Source organism: Lissotriton vulgaris, chromosome 5 (genome assembly GCF_964263255.1).
Source record: "Lissotriton vulgaris chromosome 5, aLisVul1.2, whole genome shotgun sequence".
Lineage (NCBI taxonomy): Eukaryota > Metazoa > Chordata > Amphibia > Caudata > Salamandridae > Lissotriton > Lissotriton vulgaris.
Genome location: NC_141693.1, coordinates 923,619,532 through 923,641,001, shown reverse-complemented (window position 1 = coordinate 923,641,001; position 21,470 = coordinate 923,619,532). Strand labels below are relative to the sequence as shown.

The window sequence follows — 21,470 nt, the reverse complement described above, 5'->3', positions numbered from 1 at the left end:
CCCTGCCCCCCACCGGCGTCACATGGGCCTGAAAACTCCGACTAGGAAGGTTTTGAGGCGGGAGCTGCGGGAGCGGGTGCGGACTGGCCTTGCCTGGGACCCCGACCGCCTCCCCGGCGGTTCCCACGGCCGCCACCGCGCTGGACATTCTGCTGAGGCATGTGGCTGACAGTCCGTGTGGGGGCGCCCCTTCCTTGGCCACGAAAGGAGCGAAAGGCACCCATTTGCTGGCGCGGATCCGAGAGGCCCAAGGACTTGGCCGTAGCCCTGGAGTCCTTAAAGCGCTCAAGCGCGTGGTCTGCCTTGTCGCCAAACAGGCGACGGCCATCAAACGGCATGTCCAGAAGCGTGGCCTGGACATCGGCCGAAAAATTGGCGCACCGTAGCCAGGTGTGGCGTCTGACCGCCACTGTCGTGGCCATCGCTCTGCCTAGCGTATCGGTGGTATCCAGTCCGCACCGGATAGAGTACCGTGCCGCATCTCGACCCTCCACCAGGGCTTGGGTGAGTTTAGCCCTGACCTCCTCAGAGCATTGTGGCAGCACGTCCGCAACCGTGTCCCATAGGGTGTGGGTGTAGCGGCCCAAGAGGCATGCGGTGTTGACTGACCGCAGTCCCAGACTAAGGGACGAGAACACCTTCTTGCCAAACTGTTCAAACCTCTTGGATTCCCTGTCGGGAGGTGCTGACGGGAATGCGGTCTGGGAGTTAGAGGCCTGGATAACCAGGCTCTCAGGGGTGGGATGGGTCGACAGGAAACTTGGGTCACCCGGAGCCGGGCAGTAGCGTCTGGCCACGTTCCTGTCCACAGGCTGTCCTGAGGCGGGCTTGGACCAGGTGCCCAGCAGAACGTCACATAAGGCCTCATTGAACGGCAGCAGAGACTCGACCGAGCTTGACTGCGGTTTGAGGACCTCGGTGAGGAGATTAGTCCTCACGGCCGCTGAGGGGAGCGTAAGGTTTAAGGCCTTAGCCGCCCGCATCAGAACTACGCTATAGGCTGCCCCCTCCTCCGTAGCCACGGTTGGAGGGGAGACAAAACCAGTGTCTGGAGAGATGTCCAGGCCACTGGCTTCCCCAAGCTCCTCTGTCCAGTCCGTTTGGTCCTGACATTCCTTTGTCAGAGGGTCCTCAGACCCCTCCCAGTCCTCGTCATCGCCCAATGCCTGGTAGCCAGGAACAACAATTGGGGCCTGTTCATTAAAGTAGAATGTACCCAAAGCCGTCTCGTACGGCGCCCAACGGGGCCGTGTCGACGGCTGAACGGTATTGACAGAAGAACCGGGGCGGCGTCGACCAAAGTCGGCGCCGGTGGTGACACCCTTGGGGACGGCGCCGGTGAGGTCGTGAGGTCGACCGGCGTCGACCCGGATCCAGATCCGGATCCGGATCCGGCCGGGGCCTGCGGCGCCGGGATCGAAGTCGCCGGCGGCGCCGAGGCCGAAGTTGTCTGCGGCGTCGGTGCCGGAGCACTCGACCCGCCAGGCCCCGAAGCCAGACCCACTGGGCCCGAAGGCGCCGTGGGGTCCGGTGGAGAAGAGAGCGACCTCATGGCCATGAGGTACCGCTCGATCTCCTCCGGCGTCGTACCCTGTTCAGGGACCCGAAGGTATGGGGCAGGATGCGGCGCTAGCGACTGCGGAGCCGCGTGGGCGGTGCCACCCAAAACCCCGGCCGCGTCGGGCAAGCGTCGGGGGCGGTCGGAGGAGCAATGACGCCGCTCTGACCTCTCATGCCTCTTACCTGAGGAGGAACCAGAAGACCGATGCCGACTTCCGGAGCTGCGAGGGCTCCATCCCCGCGACCGATCCCTCGACCTCCCATGGGACCGGGACCTCGAATGGCGCGGGGCTGACTGTCGGAGCTCGAGCCGCTTGCGGGACCGCTCCCGCCTAGCCTTTGACGTCAGAGCTCGACAGTCGGAGCAGGAACGGTCGTCGTGGTCGAGGCCTAGGCACTGCAGACACCAGCGATGGGGGTCGGTACTCGACATCAGTCGACTACACCTCGAGCAGGGCTTGAACCCGGGCATCCCTACTGGCACCTGAAGAGTCGAGCGACTCGAAGAAGATCAAAATGATCAAAAAGTTTTAGTCAAAAAGTGACTAAGGGGTAGAGCTTCTCCGGATCTGCGCTAGCTGGCGCGGAAAAAAGAAGAACTGACGTCAGCGCGCATAGGCGGCGTCTAAGTACTCCGACGACGTCATCCCGGCGCAGACAACGCCGACGACGGATGCGGAGCCGGAGACGACACCTAACGACGCGCAGAGTATTGCTACGCAAAAATTTCCAGATCCAGTCTGACGCCTGGGGATATTCTGAGGTAAGGAATAGGGGTTATCTATTCTAAGGTAAGGAATCTAATACTAATGTGTTTCTTTCAGATTTATTATTTTTCCTTCCAAGAGTATTTATTAAGATTGTGGTATATTTTTGTCGTTATTTGGTCTTGTGCTAAGCCTTATATAAAAATCCTTATTTTTATAATACTACTGTGTCGTGTCCATTTGTAGTGTATTCACTCTATTACTGTGTGTGGTCATAAATGCTTAACGCACTGCCTCTGAGATAAGCCTGTCTGCTTTGCCAAGCTACCAAGGGGGTGAGCAGGGGTTATCTAAGTGTGTGATCCCCTTGCCCCGACTAGAGGAGGTGAGTCCCTATTTGTCAGAAGTGTATACCTCTGCCAACTAGAGACAGCCAAGTCTAACACCGACGAATATCTTTGGTTTTATCCAGATAAAATTTCAAAACCCTCCTAACATCCAGGGAATGCAGGGACCTTTCCGCTAGAGATGAAGGATTCTGAAAAAACGTAGGTAAAGTTATGATCTGGTTAACATGGAAATCAGAGATAACTTTTGGAAGAAATTTAGGGTGAGTACGCATAACAACCTTAGCAGCATGAAATACAGTATAAGGTTCTTGGCAACACAACGCCTGAATTTCACTCACCCTGCGGGCCGATGTGATGGCCACGAGGAACGCCGCCTTCCAGGACAGGTGCTGCAACGAAGCCTTATGAATAGGTTCAAAAGGCTCCTTCATCAATCTGGACAGCACCACATTCAATTCCCATGAAGGCGAAGGAAGCCGGACTGGAGGGAACACTTTCTTCAAGCCTTCCAAAAAGTCCTTGACCACAGGGATCTGGAAGAAGGAAGTCTGTGAAGGGCATTTCCTGTAGGCAGTTAGCGCAGCAAGATGAACCTTAATGGAATGGAAAATAAGGCCAGACTGCGCCAAATGTAGAAGATACGGAGGGATGACATCTTCCTTACATGTCGTTGGATCATAGTTCTTGGACTTGCACCAGATACAGATTCTCTTCCACTTGTAAGCATAGGAAGTCCTAGTGGAAGGTCGCTTAGCCTCCTTCAGTATGTCCATACAATCTTCTGGTAGATTCAAATGGGCATATTGCACTATCTTAGGAGCCATGCCTCCAAACTCAAAGATGAGAGGTTGGGGTGCACCATCTGCCCCCCAAACTTCGTGAGAAGGTCCGGCCGGCACGGCAGCCGTATGTGAGGAAGGAGAGACCGGTGAAGCAGGTCCGTGAACCACCACTGCCTGGGCCATTCCGGGGCAATCAGGATCATCCGCGCCCTGGACTGGGACAGCTTGATGAGCACCGCCGGAATCAGGGGAATAGGTGGAAAAGCGTATAGAAAGCTGTTCAAACAGTTGATCCATAGCGCATTCCCCAGCGCCCCCTGCTGGTAGTACCTGGAGGTGAAGTCTCGGCATTTGCTGTTTTTGGTGGTGGCAAACAGATCTACTTCGGGAGTCCCCCACCTTGCGAAGACTTCTCCTAGTACTTCGTCGTTTATGACCCATTCGTGGTTTTCCTGAATCAGCCTGCTCAGTGCGTCCGCCTGAACATTCTGCACACCTGGTAGATGGGTAGCCGTTATCGTCAGTCCTCTGGCCAGAAGCCAGCGCCAGATCGCCTGCGCCTGCTGCGACAGAGTGCGTGATCTCAAACCCCCCTGCTTGTTGAGGTAATACATCGTGGTCGTATTGTCCGTCTGTACAAGCAGAGAGTTGGTCTGGAAGGACGGATGAAAGGCCTTCAGTGCCAAGTGAACAGCTCTGAGTACCAGGAAATTGATGTGATACGTGGACTCCGTCAGGGACCACGTTCCTTGTATCTGTAAGTCTCCGGAGTGCGCCCCCCAGCGGTGTAGAGATGCATCCGCATGATAGTCTGTGTGGGAATGTCCTTGTGGAAGGGAACCCCTCTGAGGAGATTCTCCGCTGAACACCACCACTTCAAAGACTGAAGAGAATGCAGAGACAGTCGTTTCTTGTCGTCCCAAAACCCTTTCCTCTGATCCTCCAAGCACTCCTGCAATGGTCTCATGTTCAGCCGTGCGTGTGGCGTAAGGAACATACAAGAAGCCATCGACCCCAGTAGAGAAGAACCGTCCTCACTGTTGTAGATGGAGCGGTCATAAGAACCTGAGCCTTCCGAAGGAGTGATAATCGTCTCTCCTCCGAAGGAGACACGCTTGCTGACAGCGTATTGATGGAGGCTCCCAAGTACTGTATGCACTGGACTGGAGTCGTGACAGACTTGGGCATGTTGATGTGCAACCCCAGCTTGTTCAAGAGTACGCACGCCTTCTAGAAGTGCGCTTGAGCTTCTGAGAACGAGGAGGCCTTGATCAACCAATCGTCCAGGTACGGGTAGACGAACACCTTTTTCTTCCTCAGGTGTGCAGCTACCCCTGCCATGCACTTAGAGAATGTTCTGGGCGGAGACTTCAGCCCGAATGGCTGCAATGATAATGATTGGCGCCGACTTGGAACCGCAGGAACTTCCTGTGTTTCTGTGCAATGGACACATGGAAGTACGCATCCTGTAGGTCTATAGCACATAGCCTGTCTACCTGTTGCAGCTGAGGGTAAATCTGATGCAACGACAGCATGCAAAATTTCTCTCTGCGAATCCACTTGTTAGCTTGTCGCAGATCCAGAATGGGCCTGAACTCGTTCTTGTCCTTCTTGCGAACCAGAAAGAACCGCGAGTACAGACCTCTTCCCCTTCTAGGCAGAGGTAAGTCTTATATCGCCCTTTTCCTTAACAGGGTATCGGCCTCCGCCTGAAGCTCGCGTAGCCGAAACTACGAGCTGACCGGAGGAATTGCTGGAGGCGGGCTGGAGAACCGAAGACTGTATCCATTGCAAACAATATTGAGAACCCACTTGTCCTGAGTAATTTTTCTCCACTCTGCCAGAAAAAATTGAACGCTTCCCCCCACCGGAGTGGATAAGGGATGCAGGGGAAGTAACCGCTCAGGGCCTAGACCCAGCCAGGCCTTTGTTCGCCGCTGCGGACTGCTGGCCGCCTCTGCCCTTCTGGCGCTTCTGGAAGGGCCTCTGGAACTGCTGCTGCTGTTGCTGCTGCTGTCCCGAAGCCTGCCCTTGCCCTCTGTCCTGCGCCCGAACCGTCTCTGGAATGGGCGGAAGGCCTTCTTCTCCTTGGGCTTCTCCAACCCGACAGCCATCAGGGTCTCGGCCTCCGCTTTCATGCGGGCCATCTCGTCGTCCACATGCTTGCCAAACAGGGTTACCCCTGAGAAAGGCAGGTTGGCCACCCATTGTTGAGCCTCTGGCTTGAGAGATGTAAGTCGAAGCCAAGCGTGGCGCCGTTGGTTAACACCATGGCAGTACCCATGTGCCGCCAGAAGAGACACATCAGCAGCCGCGCTGTTGAGTTGGTTCGACACCAGCATCCCCTCATTCAGAATCTCCTGAAAGTCCTCTTTCTTCTCTCGAGGAAGGAGCTCAGCAAATTGCTGGAGGGACTCCCATAGGGCACGATCATATCGCCCTAGCAAAGCCGCAGCACTTGCTGCCTTTCTTGTAGTAGACACTGTCCCACAGACCTTCCTGCCTGCCGAGTCTATCCAGCGGCTCTCCTTATCAGAAGGCACTGTAGACGACGGGGTGGTGGCATGCTGCTTCCTAGCCGCCGTCACTATTACCGAGTCCGGTGTCAGATCCATCCTAAGAAAAGCCAGGTCAGAATCCGGAGCCCGGTACTTCTTGATGAGCCTGGAGGGGGCCGCCTTCGTCACCGTCGGAGTGAGAAACAACTCCTTGACGGGCTCCATCAATCCTGGTACTAGAGGCAGCAACGGTCAAGACAGGTGCTTTTTATGTAGCGCCTCGAAAATCACGGACGTCGTGGGCGTAGGCACCATCACCGTGATGCCCAACTTAACCGCACCCTCAGCAGAACATCTTGAAATGAGTCGATGTTGTCTACAGGCGACACCCTCGTCCAAGGGGACACCGACAAAGTCAGCGAGTAGTCCCTGGTCCCAGAAGAGTCCATGTGAGACCTTGATCTGCGCCTCCTGTGGAGTTGCCTCGATCTCGTCGATGACCGGTGACGACATTGCGATCTCCCCCTCCGGCCGGAGCGAGAGCGCGATCTCCTCGGCTTCGGGCGCTCCACAGGCCTCAAGGGAGCAGGCGACTGTGGCCTGACCGGGGGCCTCGGCTGAGGAGTCCCCTTAGGCGGCGTCGGGTATCGTGGTAGTGAAGCCGTCCTCGGAGGAACCGCAGGCAGTCCACAAGGCGGAAGCAGAGGATGTGAATGAGGAGGAGGCGGCGGTGGAAGCGGAGGCGGAGTGGGAGTCCGTGGCGGAGGTTCCTTGGGCAAGGGAGGAGGAGGGGTAGGCAACCTCGGCTTAGGAGGTGTATATACCTCAGAGTACACCGAGCCCGGTGACTCCTTCTTCTTCGTAGGTGGAGGCAATGGAGAGACAGAGTCTCCTATTGGCGAACGTCGCCGGCGCGCCCCAGTGGACCAAGAATGACTCCTGGCGCCAGAACTCCTTCTGCGCTTCTTTGTCGTCGAAGAACGTCGCCTCGACGCCGACCGTCATTCTCTCGATGTCGTACTCCCCCTTCTCGATGACGAACGCCCCCTTCTCGACGGCGAACGCCTCCTTCTCGATGGTGAGCGCCTCCTTCTCGACGGCGAACGCCTCCTGCTCGACGGCGGACGCCTCCTGGACGGCGAGAGTCTCCTCGACGCCGAATATTTGCGAGACCTCGACGTCCTCCTCGACGTCAAGGATCCCCTCGACGCCGATGTTCTTTTCTTCGCCGATGGCGAACGGCGGTGTCGTCTCGACGGCGAGCGCCGACACCAGGCCGCCTCGCGACGGCGATGACTCCACTACGACGACGATGTTGATACCGTCAACGGCGATCTCGACGGCGGCCTAGTCAGTTCCCTCGACACCGAACGTCGACGCCGCTTCGACCCAAAGCCCTGGGGAGACAAGGAACAGACTGCAGTCATCCCTCTCGACGCCATCGTCGGTGCTATCGACGCCGGCGGAGAACAGGGACGTTTGCTTGTCTTCCTGCCCCTTGGGAGCCCCCCAGAGGCCTCAGCATGGGCAGATGGAATATGTCTAGACCCACCTTGTGCCTTCAGTCTTCTATCTTCTAAGCCTTGGAGCCTGATTTTCATCCTCTTTCGCAGGGTCCTGCAGGAGAAGGTCTGGCAAATGTCACATTCCTCCGGGACATGAGATGAGGGAAGGCAGATGATACACACCTCGTGTGGGTCCGACTTGGCTTTCTTCCTCGAACACTCTGGGCATTTGTCAACAAAGCAGGCAAATAAAAGAGTGCTCAAATACACACACAAGGAAGAAAGCACCAAAGTACTTCAAATGAAAGCACTCAAACAATTGAAAAGTGAAAAAATCTGTAAAGAAACCCTAGAAATGGAGAGCTCAATGCTCCAGGGTCCTGCTTGCAGGAGCCGGAAAAAAGAACTGAAAGTAAAAGGGACCTGCTGTGCATTCTGGGATACTGAGAGAGTTCTGGGAAGTTCTCTTAAAGGCACAGTATCCTGTTCTGAGCCACATAATGGCAGCCTATGGGGCTTCTCTGTCCACTACTTTCTCTCTATTATTCCAGAGGCTTTTGCTGGTAGGGGAAGGTTTTTCTCTGTGGAGAACACTGGACAGGCTGTGCTGTTCATGGGTTTTTGGTGGAATTTCTAGTTGAAGTACTGGACAGTGTAGCCTGTGGATATAGGCTGCATTATCTGTCTTTAAATTCTCTCTTAAGTGTCTGTGCAGGTCTGCATTTTTGACGACTTAAGAGATTATGTTTGATTGCTCCGGGGTCCACGCACATGGGCGGGACTATTCACTAGATTATGACTATACACAGAGATCCCCTACTACAGAATGACGTGTTACATGTACACATGTGCAACAGGGAGGGAAAGTGAAACAATTGTAATTTTCAAGATTACTTCTTGGCGAATATGAGAATTCCAAACAGCGTGGATTTGCTGTAAATGTAGGAGTAACAATATGAGAGCAAATGTTCTACTTTAAATGAGTACTGGGCCAGGTAGATACCCTAGTGAGTCAATTCTTGCTGCCCACATCTTAAATGATTTGAAGTTAGGAGTTTGATTCAGAGCAAGCAACCTCAAAACTACTTAATCTTTAGAGATCGGTAAACGTCTTACAATTAAAATGACTAATGGTAAAGTGCAATATAGAAAATGCAATCAAAATTATTAGGCCTTCCTCTAAGATATTCGCTCTGGTATTAAACAAATTACGGTATAATGCAGATGCGGTCCACACGTACAGTGCTATGACACGTCCACAAGACTATTTACGAAACCACATAAACATATAAATATTTAAATACCAACATATATAAGATTAAACAAGAGAAAAAAAAACATAATTTAACTATATACTATATCAGAAGTTAGTCCCTTTTAGGTTAATGCTTCAGACTACTTTGCATGAAATACAGACTTGACAAAGTATCACATATTGCACCAAAGGATTACCAGCTCTGTACACGTGTAGTTAGGTGTTGCTCCTACAAATTCTTCAATCATTTTGTGCATTGACCCTTTTTGTTTTTCAAGTAAAATCTTCTTCTGATTTTCAATGCAATCAAGATCAAACATTTCCAAGGTCAGTTCTGACAGGCTAAGTTTCATATTAGCAAGTCTTCTCATGACTGGCAAGCTGATCCCTCGAGTCTGAAAAATAGAAACTGGCATTAGAGTACAGCTGTTCTGATGCTGAAAAAATGAATGACAAAAGCACAATATATGCTAAACTAAACTAAGTGGCTAATATAGAGTTTGGCATTGAGGATACTCTCTGCCAAACTGAAGGTCCCCCACTTGATTTACAGACAGGCAGTCCAAAAGTATATCAGTGACAAAGACTACTTCATCTTCGACACACTCTGACATCCACCAAAAGCCCAACAGATTAAGGCTGTCAGAGGTTTGGTCATTCGACCACTCCCCCCGAACTAAAGTGGAAAGTCAAATGGGCAGGTTTCACTGCCCCTTCCCACCGGAAGGGGCAGTGGTAACTTTAAAATTACCCCTGCACCATAGGAGACAACTCGCAAGGTGTAGGAGTCATACGGTTTTGTAATTTCAAAAACATTGGATATTGTTTTTGAAAATAGAAAAACATTTCAAAAGTGTGACAGGTGTTTCTGTCATTTTGTCTGTACCATCCATCAAAACTTTAATACTTTGACAGGAACCGCTGTGATGGCAGGTCCTGCCAATGTTAAGAGATGTCAGCTGGGCCAGCGGACATATCTAAATTTGGAGTACATTTACTTCTAAGTATGAATCAGGTCATAAGTATGGAGTAAAATAACAAATTCCTAGCCTTCTGCAAAGTTTTTAGGAAGTTGGGCATGGCCAAATAGGCAGACAATGCTTACATGAACAATGCTGAAGTATGGATTCCTATGAATATCCTGTCTTCAAATCTGAGCCACCACAACTTCCTCACTTTGTTGAAAATTCTAGGCTGTGAAGTGTGTCCAGTTAAAGAACTAAAAACTGAAAAAGTTAAAGTGAAAAGGCTCTTCTCTAATCACAAATCTGAACTATTTCCTCTGGCATGGTCTAAGTAAGATAAACAAATCTGTATCCTGTAGTTCTTAGTATAGGAGAAAAGTTTGTACATCTAAATTTAGAAGAATCTAAAGAGTTACCATTTTAAAGATCGGCGTCATCATTAACCTATTTAGAAAGCAAAGGTCTAGAATTGGTCTCAGACCTTCTCCTTGCTTGAGAACTAAGGGCTAGATGTAGCTCATTGACATTTACAGATTCGTAAATACAGAATTTTACCGATTCGTATTTTCGAATCGGTAAATGCTATGCAGATAATTTTTCGGTAAAAAATACTGAATCGTTAAGACTCGGTATTTACCGAATCAGTAATTACCAATTCAGTATTTGCCATTCATTCCTATGGGCCTGGAGGCCCATAGGAATGAATGTCAATTATCGAATCGGTAATTACCGATTCGGTAAAATTGGGAAAAAGTCAAGGGTGGCAGGGTGTCACTTTGACACCCTGTTGCACCCCTGATTAGTGCTTGTGTGCACATGTGGCACACATACATGCCCAGGGGTAGGTATGTCTGTCACATGGCACAGGTGTAAATGCACAGATTTGCATTTACATAGGAATTCGTTATTTACCACCAACTAATAGTTGGTGCAAAATTACGAATCCTTAAAGCCCAGAAGCACTCTTTGAAGTGCTTCCTACATTTCGGTAAATGATGATTCTGTAAATACCGAATCGGTAAATACCGATTTGTTATTTACCGAATCCGTAAATGTGCCTCCTACATGGGAAAAGTCTATTACCGGTCGGTAACGGCCGATTTCGGCCGTTACCGACCGGTAATAGCCTTCCTACATCTGGCCCTAAGAACTATATTGAGTAGAATACTCGTAACGTCAATCGTTTTCCTATAAGAGAATTAGGCCTTGCAATAGTGAAAAAACGAATTTGAGAGTTTTTCACTACCAGAACATGTAAAAATTAAAGGTACCTGTTTAGTTTTTTTAATACGAAGCACCCTGCCCTATGGGCTGTTTTAGGCCTACCCTAGAGGTGAGGCTGCAATGTCAGGCCTGCAATGTTTAATAAAGCTCCTTAAGTGACTGACCCATTAAGTGATGAAGGCCCACTAATTGCATTTAATTTACAGTCTCTGGGTACCTGTGGTACCATTTTACTAGAAACTGACAAGTAAATTTAACGTGCTGATTGGGAATAAGTCAGTTCAGTTCAACTTTATTTCGGCTAATATAGCCATAAAAGCAGAAAGTACAGACAAGAAAAAACATTTACAAACAAGAGTTTAAAAAAAAATGCCTTTGACTACAATTGATCACATAACACATTACAATTAATATAGTGGGGCAGAGTAACAATTAATTCTGTGCAATTAATTATGCATATTACATAAAATCTAATTAAAACCATAAAAAAGGTTAATTCCTTATAAAAAGCCAGAGTAAAACCTAGATTAAAATCTTTAAAACCACATGATTTGTACAAAAAGTGAACTCAGTGCATTCTACGTTATTTTACATTGTGGGAGAAGACTGCAGATTTCATTATTACATTATAGTTTATGTCCAAGACGTTTCCTAATAAGGAGCACATTGAATAAGAACCTGCTTATGCAAAAAACCACCAGTTGTGAGGTGTTAGACCTTATAATACGCTCAGCCTCTTTATACGTCCTGACACCCAAATTTTTACACAAGGGTTTTATCCAGCGCTGTCTGGGTGACGCATACACGGAACAGAAAAACCATAGATGGGCATCATCTTCCTTGGCTTTTAGTGGGCAAAGGGTACAGATACCTTCCTCATTGTTACCTCACCAATTACATGTATGAGCATTGGTCTGTAATACCCCATATCTGAATTGCAAATATAAAGTTTTTGCTAGTGGTGGGTTTATCTCATCCATAAACGATTCAAATGCAGCATTTTAAAATCTTTTTACACTCAGAAGTCATATTCTGGGGTTCGTCCCAAAAATGGGACAGCCCTAGCCTGATACACCAAAGTTCAATGTGCTTTAGCCATGCAATTTTCTTGTACTCATCAATCTGGGTAATTTCTATCAATCCATTTTTATAGTTACACAACTTAGGGGTTGTCCATAACCTTACTCAATACATCAATGGCCTAAGAGCTGCTTGATGATCTGTCAGTTTAAGATCCAAATCTAGGAATACTGGAACTAGGGGGGTTCTAGTTGGTATTTTTAATAACCTGCGCACAAAGTGGTTTTCTTCCCCTTCAAAATTATGTTTACAGCAATGCCCCCAGACCTCAGCACCGTAAAGTGCAGCCGATTGGGCCTTTGCTTTAAAGACTTCCAGTGCCGGTGTGATGGCTTTAGAGTCACTAGCTCCGTGCACTTTTTGGATGGGCATAGAGTTTTGCTTGAAAGCCAACCTACTCTTTGTCAGGTGTCCCTTCCATGAACTGTTGCTGTTCAGTGTACTACCTAGGTAGTTAAAGCTCTCCACATATTCCAATTTTTGATTGTTTAAGGCCAAATTCTTCTTGAAAGACTTTTGTGGATTTGTTGACATGTATTTTGTTTTAGATGAGTTTATTTCCAACCCCTTCTTTTCACAGTAACTATTAAAGGAATTCACCAGATTTTGAAGGCCCTTCGGGGTCTGTGAGATGAGGATTGTATCATCGGCAAAAAGTAATGCCGTGATTGCCTCATCTCCTAACCTAGGAGAATCGTGGTCACAGTCCCTTAGATACACAGGTATATCATTAACGTACAATGAAAATAGCGTAGGTGCCAAAACACATCCTTGGCGCACACCACGGCTTACAGGTATGGGCTTTGATAATTCACCATCCTTTCCCCATCTAACTTTTGCATAGTTCTCTGTGTGTAATCGAATAAGTTCATTAAGTAGCTCGCCTGGGACCCCCATGTCTCGTAATGTAATCCACAGGAGATTTCGTGGGACGAGGTCGAAGGCGGCCCGCAAGTCTATAAATGCCACATACAAACTGCCCTTCCTTATGTTATTGTACTTCCAGCAGATGCACGTGAACCTGAACACTTGATCTACTGTACTAACTTTTGGTCTGAACCCTGCCTGGTATTTGGATAATATTTGAGTCTCATCTATCCATTCTATGAGTCGGTTTAAAATATGCCTGGCAAAAACCTTCTGTAAAAGGTCAAATAAACTAATTGGGCGGTAATTGCCCGGATCATAACGATCTCCTTTTTAAAATATTGTTACAATTTCTGCCCCTTTCCAACTTTCAGGGATTGGCGTTCCAGCCGCTATAGAGTTACATAAAAAGTTAATGTATGGCCCCCATACTTCCACATCGTGTTTTTATGGATCTCCAGGAATCCTGTCCGGTCCTGGAGCTTTGCCCGCTTTAATAGCCCCTATTGCCTACATAGTCTCCTCTATACTAAAATTTAATGGCACAATACTCAGCTCTAAATTGTACTCTGGATTTTGTGTGCAACCCCTCTTCATCTTCTGAGTAAAGTTTACCAAAATGGTCGCACCAAGTTTTTTCATCTAAATAAACGTCCTTGATTGATCTACCCTTTCTGTTCCCTTTGGATATTAAGCTCCAAAAGGTGCCTTGATCTCTTAGTTTGGCTGCTGTTAGTAAATCTTCCCACAATGCATCATCCCAAGTTTTTTTCGTTTGGGACAACATTTTATTATAAGTCAGTTTTACTATGCTTAAAGTAGCGAGCACTAGCACTTTTTGCACTGGTTAGCATAGGCAAAGTGCACAGAGTCCTAAACGTGAACAAAAACAGGTTCATAAAAGATATGGGCTGAAGGCAAAATGTTTGGGGATGACCCTACAGAGAGGGCCAGATCCAACACTAATGTGAAGGCTCAATGGTGGGGTTGTGTTTCGCAATCCAGCAGCCACTGATGTTAAGATCTGTGGTGTTATAGTGAGCTCTGTGATCCGTCCATCTCTTTATCATTTGCTTAAGCTTTATAGCTACAGCCCACATCCAAGGTTCAAAAACCATACCTGAATACTTATCCAGGGCAAGAGGTACTATTATGGTATATACTTTACTGTGACAAACTTAACAGAGTCCTCTCCCTAGAGCCAGTATCTTTAGGAGAGATGAAAGCAAATACATGCTCTGTATCTTAATGATCTGCTTCAGAAATTGATTGTTCAAGATCATCTCACTATAGACGGCCTTCGATAAAATATTACAGAGCGCCAATCTATGCACCAGATTGAACAGTTTTCCTGTCAATCTCTTGCTCCTAATTTTGGCTTTGCCTTGATTCTGTATTTCACCTGCCAATAGAAGCCTTTTAGTTTTACTGTCAGTAGATTTGTCATTTGTCCTGCTCCAAACAAAGCATTTCAAAAACAGCCATGTTTACACAGCACCAAATTGCTGCCTTTCAGTGCCACCTAGTGGTTACTAGAAAACCAGCAGCAGCTATGTGGACGATACAATATCAATCTGAACAGACACTGAAGACTACGTTAAACAAGCATTGGCAACGCCAATTTGTCTCAAAAGTATGTAAAGTAAGCAAGACCACCTGGCATTACAAATACTTGTTTTTTTTGTTGTGTGGATGTGATTTTTCACTCACAACGGTTACAATATTGATCTTTTGACCATGATCCCTTCTCTCAAAAAAAGTGCCCACTAAACTGCCCTCCAACTCAGGCGGCATTAGTCTGCATGCAAGCACAAATGTCGGAAGAAAGAAACTCAGGAACCAGATGTGGACTGATGGACAGTAAGACAGATTTTACTATCTCTTCTCTTTTAAATGGCTACCTAAAGTTTCAACAAGGAATAGCATGCTCATTTTGATTTTCGCAGGAACAAGGTCTGGGTTCTGCAACCAGAGTCCACAAAAATATTTTTGCAAAGCTGTACTGTACAATGTAGTCCAAGTAATATTTCAAAGTTTCTAACCGTCGTTGATGAAAGCAGGAAACTTTTCTTTAAACTGGGTAGAAAGGTCTTAAGACATCAAAGAGCAACACACTGATAATAAACATATCTGAGAGTGATACAGGCGTCTGGGCATTTATAAATCCAACGTAGTCTTAGTATGAAAAAGTGTTAGTCTTACATCTAATTATAGTTGCTAAAAAAAGGACACCAAGAGACAGATTTTAAGTCATGGTTATGTATTGATGCAAAAGGAAAATTCATCCACAAAAACAGTACCAGAAAAAAGTTTAATTGCACATAATAATATGACACTCAACCAAATCTGTAAAAAACAAAAGAATGTTTTTTTAGAGACTACTGTGTTCTCAGCTAACAAAAGATCCTTGTTTTAGCTCAGAAATAAAGATAAGGGAGCAACATAACCCCACACTAAACATTTGCTCAGCGAGATGCAATGAAAAACACAGTACTATCGGTAGGAGTATTGACAGTGGTTCTAAGTACTGCTGATCACATCACTGTGAGAATCTTGTACTCACACAATGATGTCAATAACCATCTAAATTCAATTCAATTCAAGGATCTTTATTCAGATATAAAACCATCCATAAAAGTACAAGTACATCACAACAATTCATCCTAATAAAAGCAATAAAAGAATCATTTAAAAGGCTGATAAAAAGTCATAAAAATAATTTCACAAGATGGCTTCAAGTAACATTATTTTAAAGTGCAACGTATAGTATGTTTAGCCGGGCTTGCACTACGATAGAGGCAGTATACAGACTAATTAACCACCGTATGTGCAAAAATACAATCATTAGTGCAAATATACAGAAGTGCAAACTATGCAAAAAATTGCAAACTTTATCAAACCATATTCAATGTTGCTCGAGAACGAACAGCGGATTGGAAAAAACATCTAACTCTGAAGATTACATCATCAGTGCCTAGCATCAATAGATCTCTAAAAGTAAAGTTAAAATCCATCATGGCATTCTCTCTAAAATATGGAATCAGATAATGTTTAGTGTATTTTACATAAAAACCACAAAAAAACATAAAATGTAAAAGGCTTTGTTTACCACCTAAATTACAGGGACAGCTTAAAATGTCCTGATTTTTATTAAAGCCTAAAGAGAAGCAAAGTAGATTTTTAATGCTCCCATCCCTAAAGCGAAACAACAAACTCCTATTCCATCTGCCCATTTTTTTCCGCAAGTAGCCCTGAGGCATAAGGTTAAACCTGCCAGATGTTTCGAGAAGGGGGATATACTTTATAATAGTACCTTTACAAGCTCAGTCCTTTCCCTCTCCCTTCTATACTGACCATACAGAGCCCTTTTTAGGTCTCGCCTGTCGATGCGCATGCGCATCGAGCAAGGCGAGAGTATTGCGAGTTATCCACTCTTTATCTGCACTGCAAGGAATCGTGGCGATTCCTTGCAGTGCCCGTGACTTTTAAGGTCAATGCGCATGCGCATTAAGCTTATGCGCATGCGCATTGACCTTAAAAGTCACGGGCGCGTGCATGTCCGTCTTTGTTTACCCGCTCCGCCCCCTTCCCGCCGTCTCGCATTTCCCCCTGCCGCATCAAAGGCTTTCACGGCCGGCCGGCCATGCTTTCAGTTTCACGACCGGCCGGCCGTGTCAATTACATTTCTCTCCCCGCTCCGCCCCCTGCTGCGGCCGTGTCGCACTTCTCCTCCCCCCCTCCCCACAGCAATGCCCTCCATCTTGTTTGTTGCAGTCTGTCTTCCTTTTGTCTCTCCCTATCCCTCTTACTTCACCTCATTCTCTCCCCTTCCCTCTGCCTCGCCATCTCTTCTTTCCCTCTCGATTCCCCGTGTTTCCTCCTTTCCCCCGCCTCACTCTCTTCACTATATGTCACATAATTTCCTTTCCTTTCCTTTTAACCTTATTTTCTCCTCTAAATCCATCTTTAAACTCCACACATATGGTATCTGCAAAATGACGTGGGAACAACCCACTGCTGCTGTCTATGAAAGGCTCTATATTGTTTTGCCAATTGCCATTTACATGCTTTGAGTTGTAGGCCGATACGGATAATAGTAAATATGAACTACAAGCCCCGGAATCAAAATGTTCTGGCTAAAAACCCAGGATTACTTGAATGTCACTTTGAGGACTTAGGGTCAGGTGGCAGTTGTCCTCAAAGCCCCCCTCCCCCCCACCAGCAGTTGAACCCCATTGTGAAGGGGCAAACAGAAACTGTTGACCTGCACGTTTTCGGCAAGGAACTTTGCCAGCGCTTGTAGCATTGAACCTGCTGCCTAGGGTTCAACAGCCTCCTCACTGCCGAAGCTTTGCTAATCGTTAACGTGCAAGCACAGTCCTGTCCGGGGAGAGACGGCTGCTGCTGCTGCGTCTCAATGTATGCCTCTCGGCTCCAGCACATTCAGCAACACCTAAGGCACGTAGAGGTAAGTGGGGCCCCCAAGCACCCCTCAGACACCGCCCACGAGGAGGACAAGGCCTCTGCTGCTTTTGAGAGTTTTCAGTGCCTTCATTCTGTGACTTGTTCAGGCTGTCCCCCTCGAACATGCGGCTACAAGTCCCGAGCATGGTAACACTGTTGCCTGAAAACCGGTCTCGCTTCTGTGGCACAGGGCCACTTGGCAGCTGTGTTGCAATCGTTAACTAATTTGTGCAAGGGAGTCGCAGTTCGGTAGTTAATTGTAAATGTACCACACACACAATTCTGTGAATATTTCTACAATAGGTAGGTCCTGGAATTCGTATTTTTTTTTGTCGGCGTGTTAAACTCTTCATTTTCTGCACGTAAGAAATTCGAGCTTTCCCACACAATTCAACCCGACGGTCAAGTAAGTGAAACATGATTTTCAGGAAAGCGTGCCTTCCCTTCCGTCCTCTTAAAAGTGCAGCAGATGAGGCTTTGCCTAACGGAAAAGGTTTTTCTTGGGTGTTGTTAGTGAAAGGTAGCCTGTGTCCTGAAATCTGTTGCTTCCAAACTTCGGTTAAACATTTACCCTGCACCCTGACTTATGAACAGATTAAAAAGAGTTATCCGGGGCTAGACAAGCATGGAGCTAGAAGAAACGTAATGCCTGACTGCAGAGTCTGCTCCAGGCCATTAGGATGGAAATATGCTGGACAGCCACTCTAACAATGCTTGCAGTATTCTGCCAAACTGGCAACCACCCTAAAACTTCGTCTTCCCAGAATTGTATTCAATTTTTTACAAACCCAGTAGAACTCATAAAAAAAATAAACCATCTTCTTTCTTGCTCATAAAAAGGCCTCTGAGAGTTGCTGGTGCTGTTTTCCAATTATAAATCACAGATCGTGTGTTTTAGGTCTCTTCATGTGCACATATTATATATTAGAGGGTGACTCCCAGAGGAACAACTTGCACTTGGACCTTAACTTATCCTTAAGGCCTCTTCCAACCAAGCCTCGGATAACAGTTCTAATTTCGGATCAGACACAGGCCATTTTTCTAGTCTCATAACTTGAGGTAATTGACGTGCACCTGAATATTAAGAATCAAAGAAGTGATGTCACTTTTCGCAATCTTACTAGTACATATAAATAATGCTTTGGGTACGGTGTGAAATCCTAATATATACGGATTCTATGCCTTATGAAACAATTAAAATGTGTCTGATTGTACAGTAAATTATATAACCAATACAACTTCTAAAATAAAATGTGCTGTTTGCAGAATTTTTTTTATTTAACTCGAGGGTGGGGAATACCTGAATTGCAGTACGTCTGACCACTGCATGGTTCCCCAATTACTTGAAAGATAAGCTCTGCAGCTTTAAGTAGCCTTAATTTATCATACTTCATTATCACACTTTTTTTAAAAAGAAAGTATGATACTATTAATCTTCAATATATTTATCAGATGCTCACAATATTGGCCAGTCAAGCATGTTATTTGACTGCAAGCTCTAGTCTTAGAATCTTAAAAAAAAAAGTTGGTTGTCAAAAAATGCTGAAGCCCATCAGCTACCACAGGAGTGTTTTAGCGAGAATGAAGGCACCACAACCATATAGCACACCCCCGCTCCGCCCCCTCACTCTCTCTGCCCACCCTCAACGCCTCACCCTCACTCACCCTCACCCTCACCCTCACCCTCACCCTCACCCTCACTCTCACTCACCCTCACTCTCACTCTCACACACCCTCACTCTCACCCTCACCCTCACTCTCACTCACCCTCAACACCTCACCCTCAACGCCTCACCCTCAACGCCTCACCCTCAACGCCTCACCCTCACTCACCCTCACCCTCACCCTCACTCACCCTCACTCACCCTCACCCTCACTCTCACTCACCCTCACTCTCACTCACCCTCACTCACCCTCACTCTCACTCACCCTCAACACCTCACCCTCAACACCTCACCCTCAACGCCTCACCCTCACTCACCCTCACCCTCACCCTCACTCTCACTCACCCTCACCCTCACTCACCCTCACCCACCCTCACTCACCCTCACTCTCACTCTCACTCACCCTCACTCTCACTCACCCTCACTCTCACTCACCCTCAACCCCTCACTCACCCTCACTCTCACTCATCCTCACTCACCCTCAACCCCTCACCCTCACTCACCCTCACTCACCCTCAACCCCTCACCCTCACTCACCCTCACCTTCACTCACCCTCAACCCCTCACCCTCACTCACCCTCAACGCCTCACCCTCAATCACCCTCAACCCCTCACCCTCACCCACCTTCACTCACCCTCACCCTCACTCACCCTCACCCTCACCCTCACTCACCCTCACTCACACTCACCCTCACTCACCCTCACCCACCCTCAACCCCTCATCCTCACTCACCCTCAACCCCTCACCCTCACTCACCCTCAACCCCTCACCCTCACTCACCCCCACTCACCCTCAACCCCTCACCCTCAACCCCTCACCCTCACTCACCCTCAACCCCTCACCCTCAACCCCTCACCCTCAATCCCTCACCCTCACCCACACTCACCCACACTCACCCTCACTCACCCTCACTCACACTCACCCACCCTCACTCACCCTCACCCTCACTCACCCTCACTCACACTCACCCTCACCCTCACTCACCCTCAACCCCTCACTCACCCTCAACCCCTCACCCACCCTCAACCCCTCACCCTCACTCACCCTCAACCCCTCACCCTCAACCCCTCACTCACCCTCACTCACCCTCACCCTCAACCCCTCAGCCTCACCCTCACTCACCCTCAACCCCTCACCCTCACTCACCCTCACTCACCCTCAACCTCATGCTAAAGATTTACAAAAAAACCCATAAACAATTCTAAAAGCACTAACTCTAATGCTGCGAGACCTATTGCATTTCTAATGCTTGTTACTAGGTTCTTATGGGAGCAATCAATAGTTAGGGGTGATAAAAATAGTTGCCCCTTCTCCACACTTACTAAGCTTTCCTCTACTGCTCTGAGCCAAGGTATGTGATTAGCCCGCTCGCATTTTAAACAATCAATTATAATTTCGCGGGTTAAAGAAGCAGCAGGGTTCCGCCATATTTTCAACCAAAACAAGGCGGGCCTAGATCTTATAACCATCTAAAAGGTTATGACCATAGACCAATAACTTCTCAGAAGATAAGCATGGTCTTATATGAGGGTATAGTGGAAGTGTAGCTTGCCCTCATGTGAGACTGGAGGAAAGGAGAACCTCAAAGCTTTTAAGGATTACACTAACCTAAAAGGCGAGCCATGAACCATACTCTCCCGGTCCAGTTCAAGGACAACAAAATCATGGCTGTCAGCAATTTCCTGAATATTTTATGTGCTACATCCATGACTGTGAAGACATAAACTAGAAGTTTTGGTGGGTGAGTGGATTATGTTAGGTGGCTAACACTAAAGCAGTTAAGTTCACTTTACACCTCTGCCGCTACATCAACATCTCGAGAACCTTGGAACCTCAACCTTGGTGAAGACTTCATAAATGTAATTATGTCTGAAACTGGCTGTGAGCAACAATCTGTACATTGCTCTATCTTCCTAAATGACCAGAATGAATGAAAATACATCTTGAATTCCTGATGCTGTAACCTTTCATTGAACACAGTCTCTCACCCTTGCTCACATGCCTGGCCAAGGTGTTTTCTGCAAACTGTTAGCGCCTTCCTTAGGAGTGACTTATATCTATTAAAAAGGAAGATTAGGCCTAGCAAAATGTACATTTAGCCAGGTCAAAATGGCAGCTTACAACTGCACACACAGGTCACAAGGGGAGGCCTGTAGACATAGTTTGCAGTGCTACTCTAGTGGCTAGCGCAAAGAAATCTACAACCCACTTGTAGCATTTAATTTACAAACCTTAGGCACACATAGTCCATATAATAGGGACTAATAAATAATTTAATGTGGCAATTAGGTGCATGCCAGTTTTCCTAAGTTGGTAAGGGAGAGTACAAGCCCTTTACCACTGTTTAATAGGATTAAAGTCTGCAGTGTCCTGAATCCAATAAAACCAGGTTCAGAAAAAATATGATACTGAAGACAGACATCTGGAGGAATAACAAGAAGAAGATGTCCATTTCAAACAAAATGTAATTAAAGCATTTAACTAAATTAAAAGAGGATCTTTGGAGTTCAGTTGTGGACTCCAATTAACGGCTCCAGAGATATTTTGC

General features: G+C 47.2%; 1 protein-coding gene across 1 annotated transcript in view; it reads right to left on the bottom strand.

Moving 5' to 3' along the window:
• CFAP46 (cilia and flagella associated protein 46) overlaps nucleotides 1-21,470 on the bottom strand; it is a 1,558,477-nt gene that overhangs the window by 585,071 nt on the left and 951,936 nt on the right. Inside the window, exon 42 of the mRNA XM_086922533.1 lies at nucleotides 8,855-9,052. Within this exon, the coding sequence (XP_086778659.1) occupies nucleotides 8,855-9,052 (198 nt within the window). The remainder of the gene's footprint in view (nucleotides 1-8,854; nucleotides 9,053-21,470) is intronic.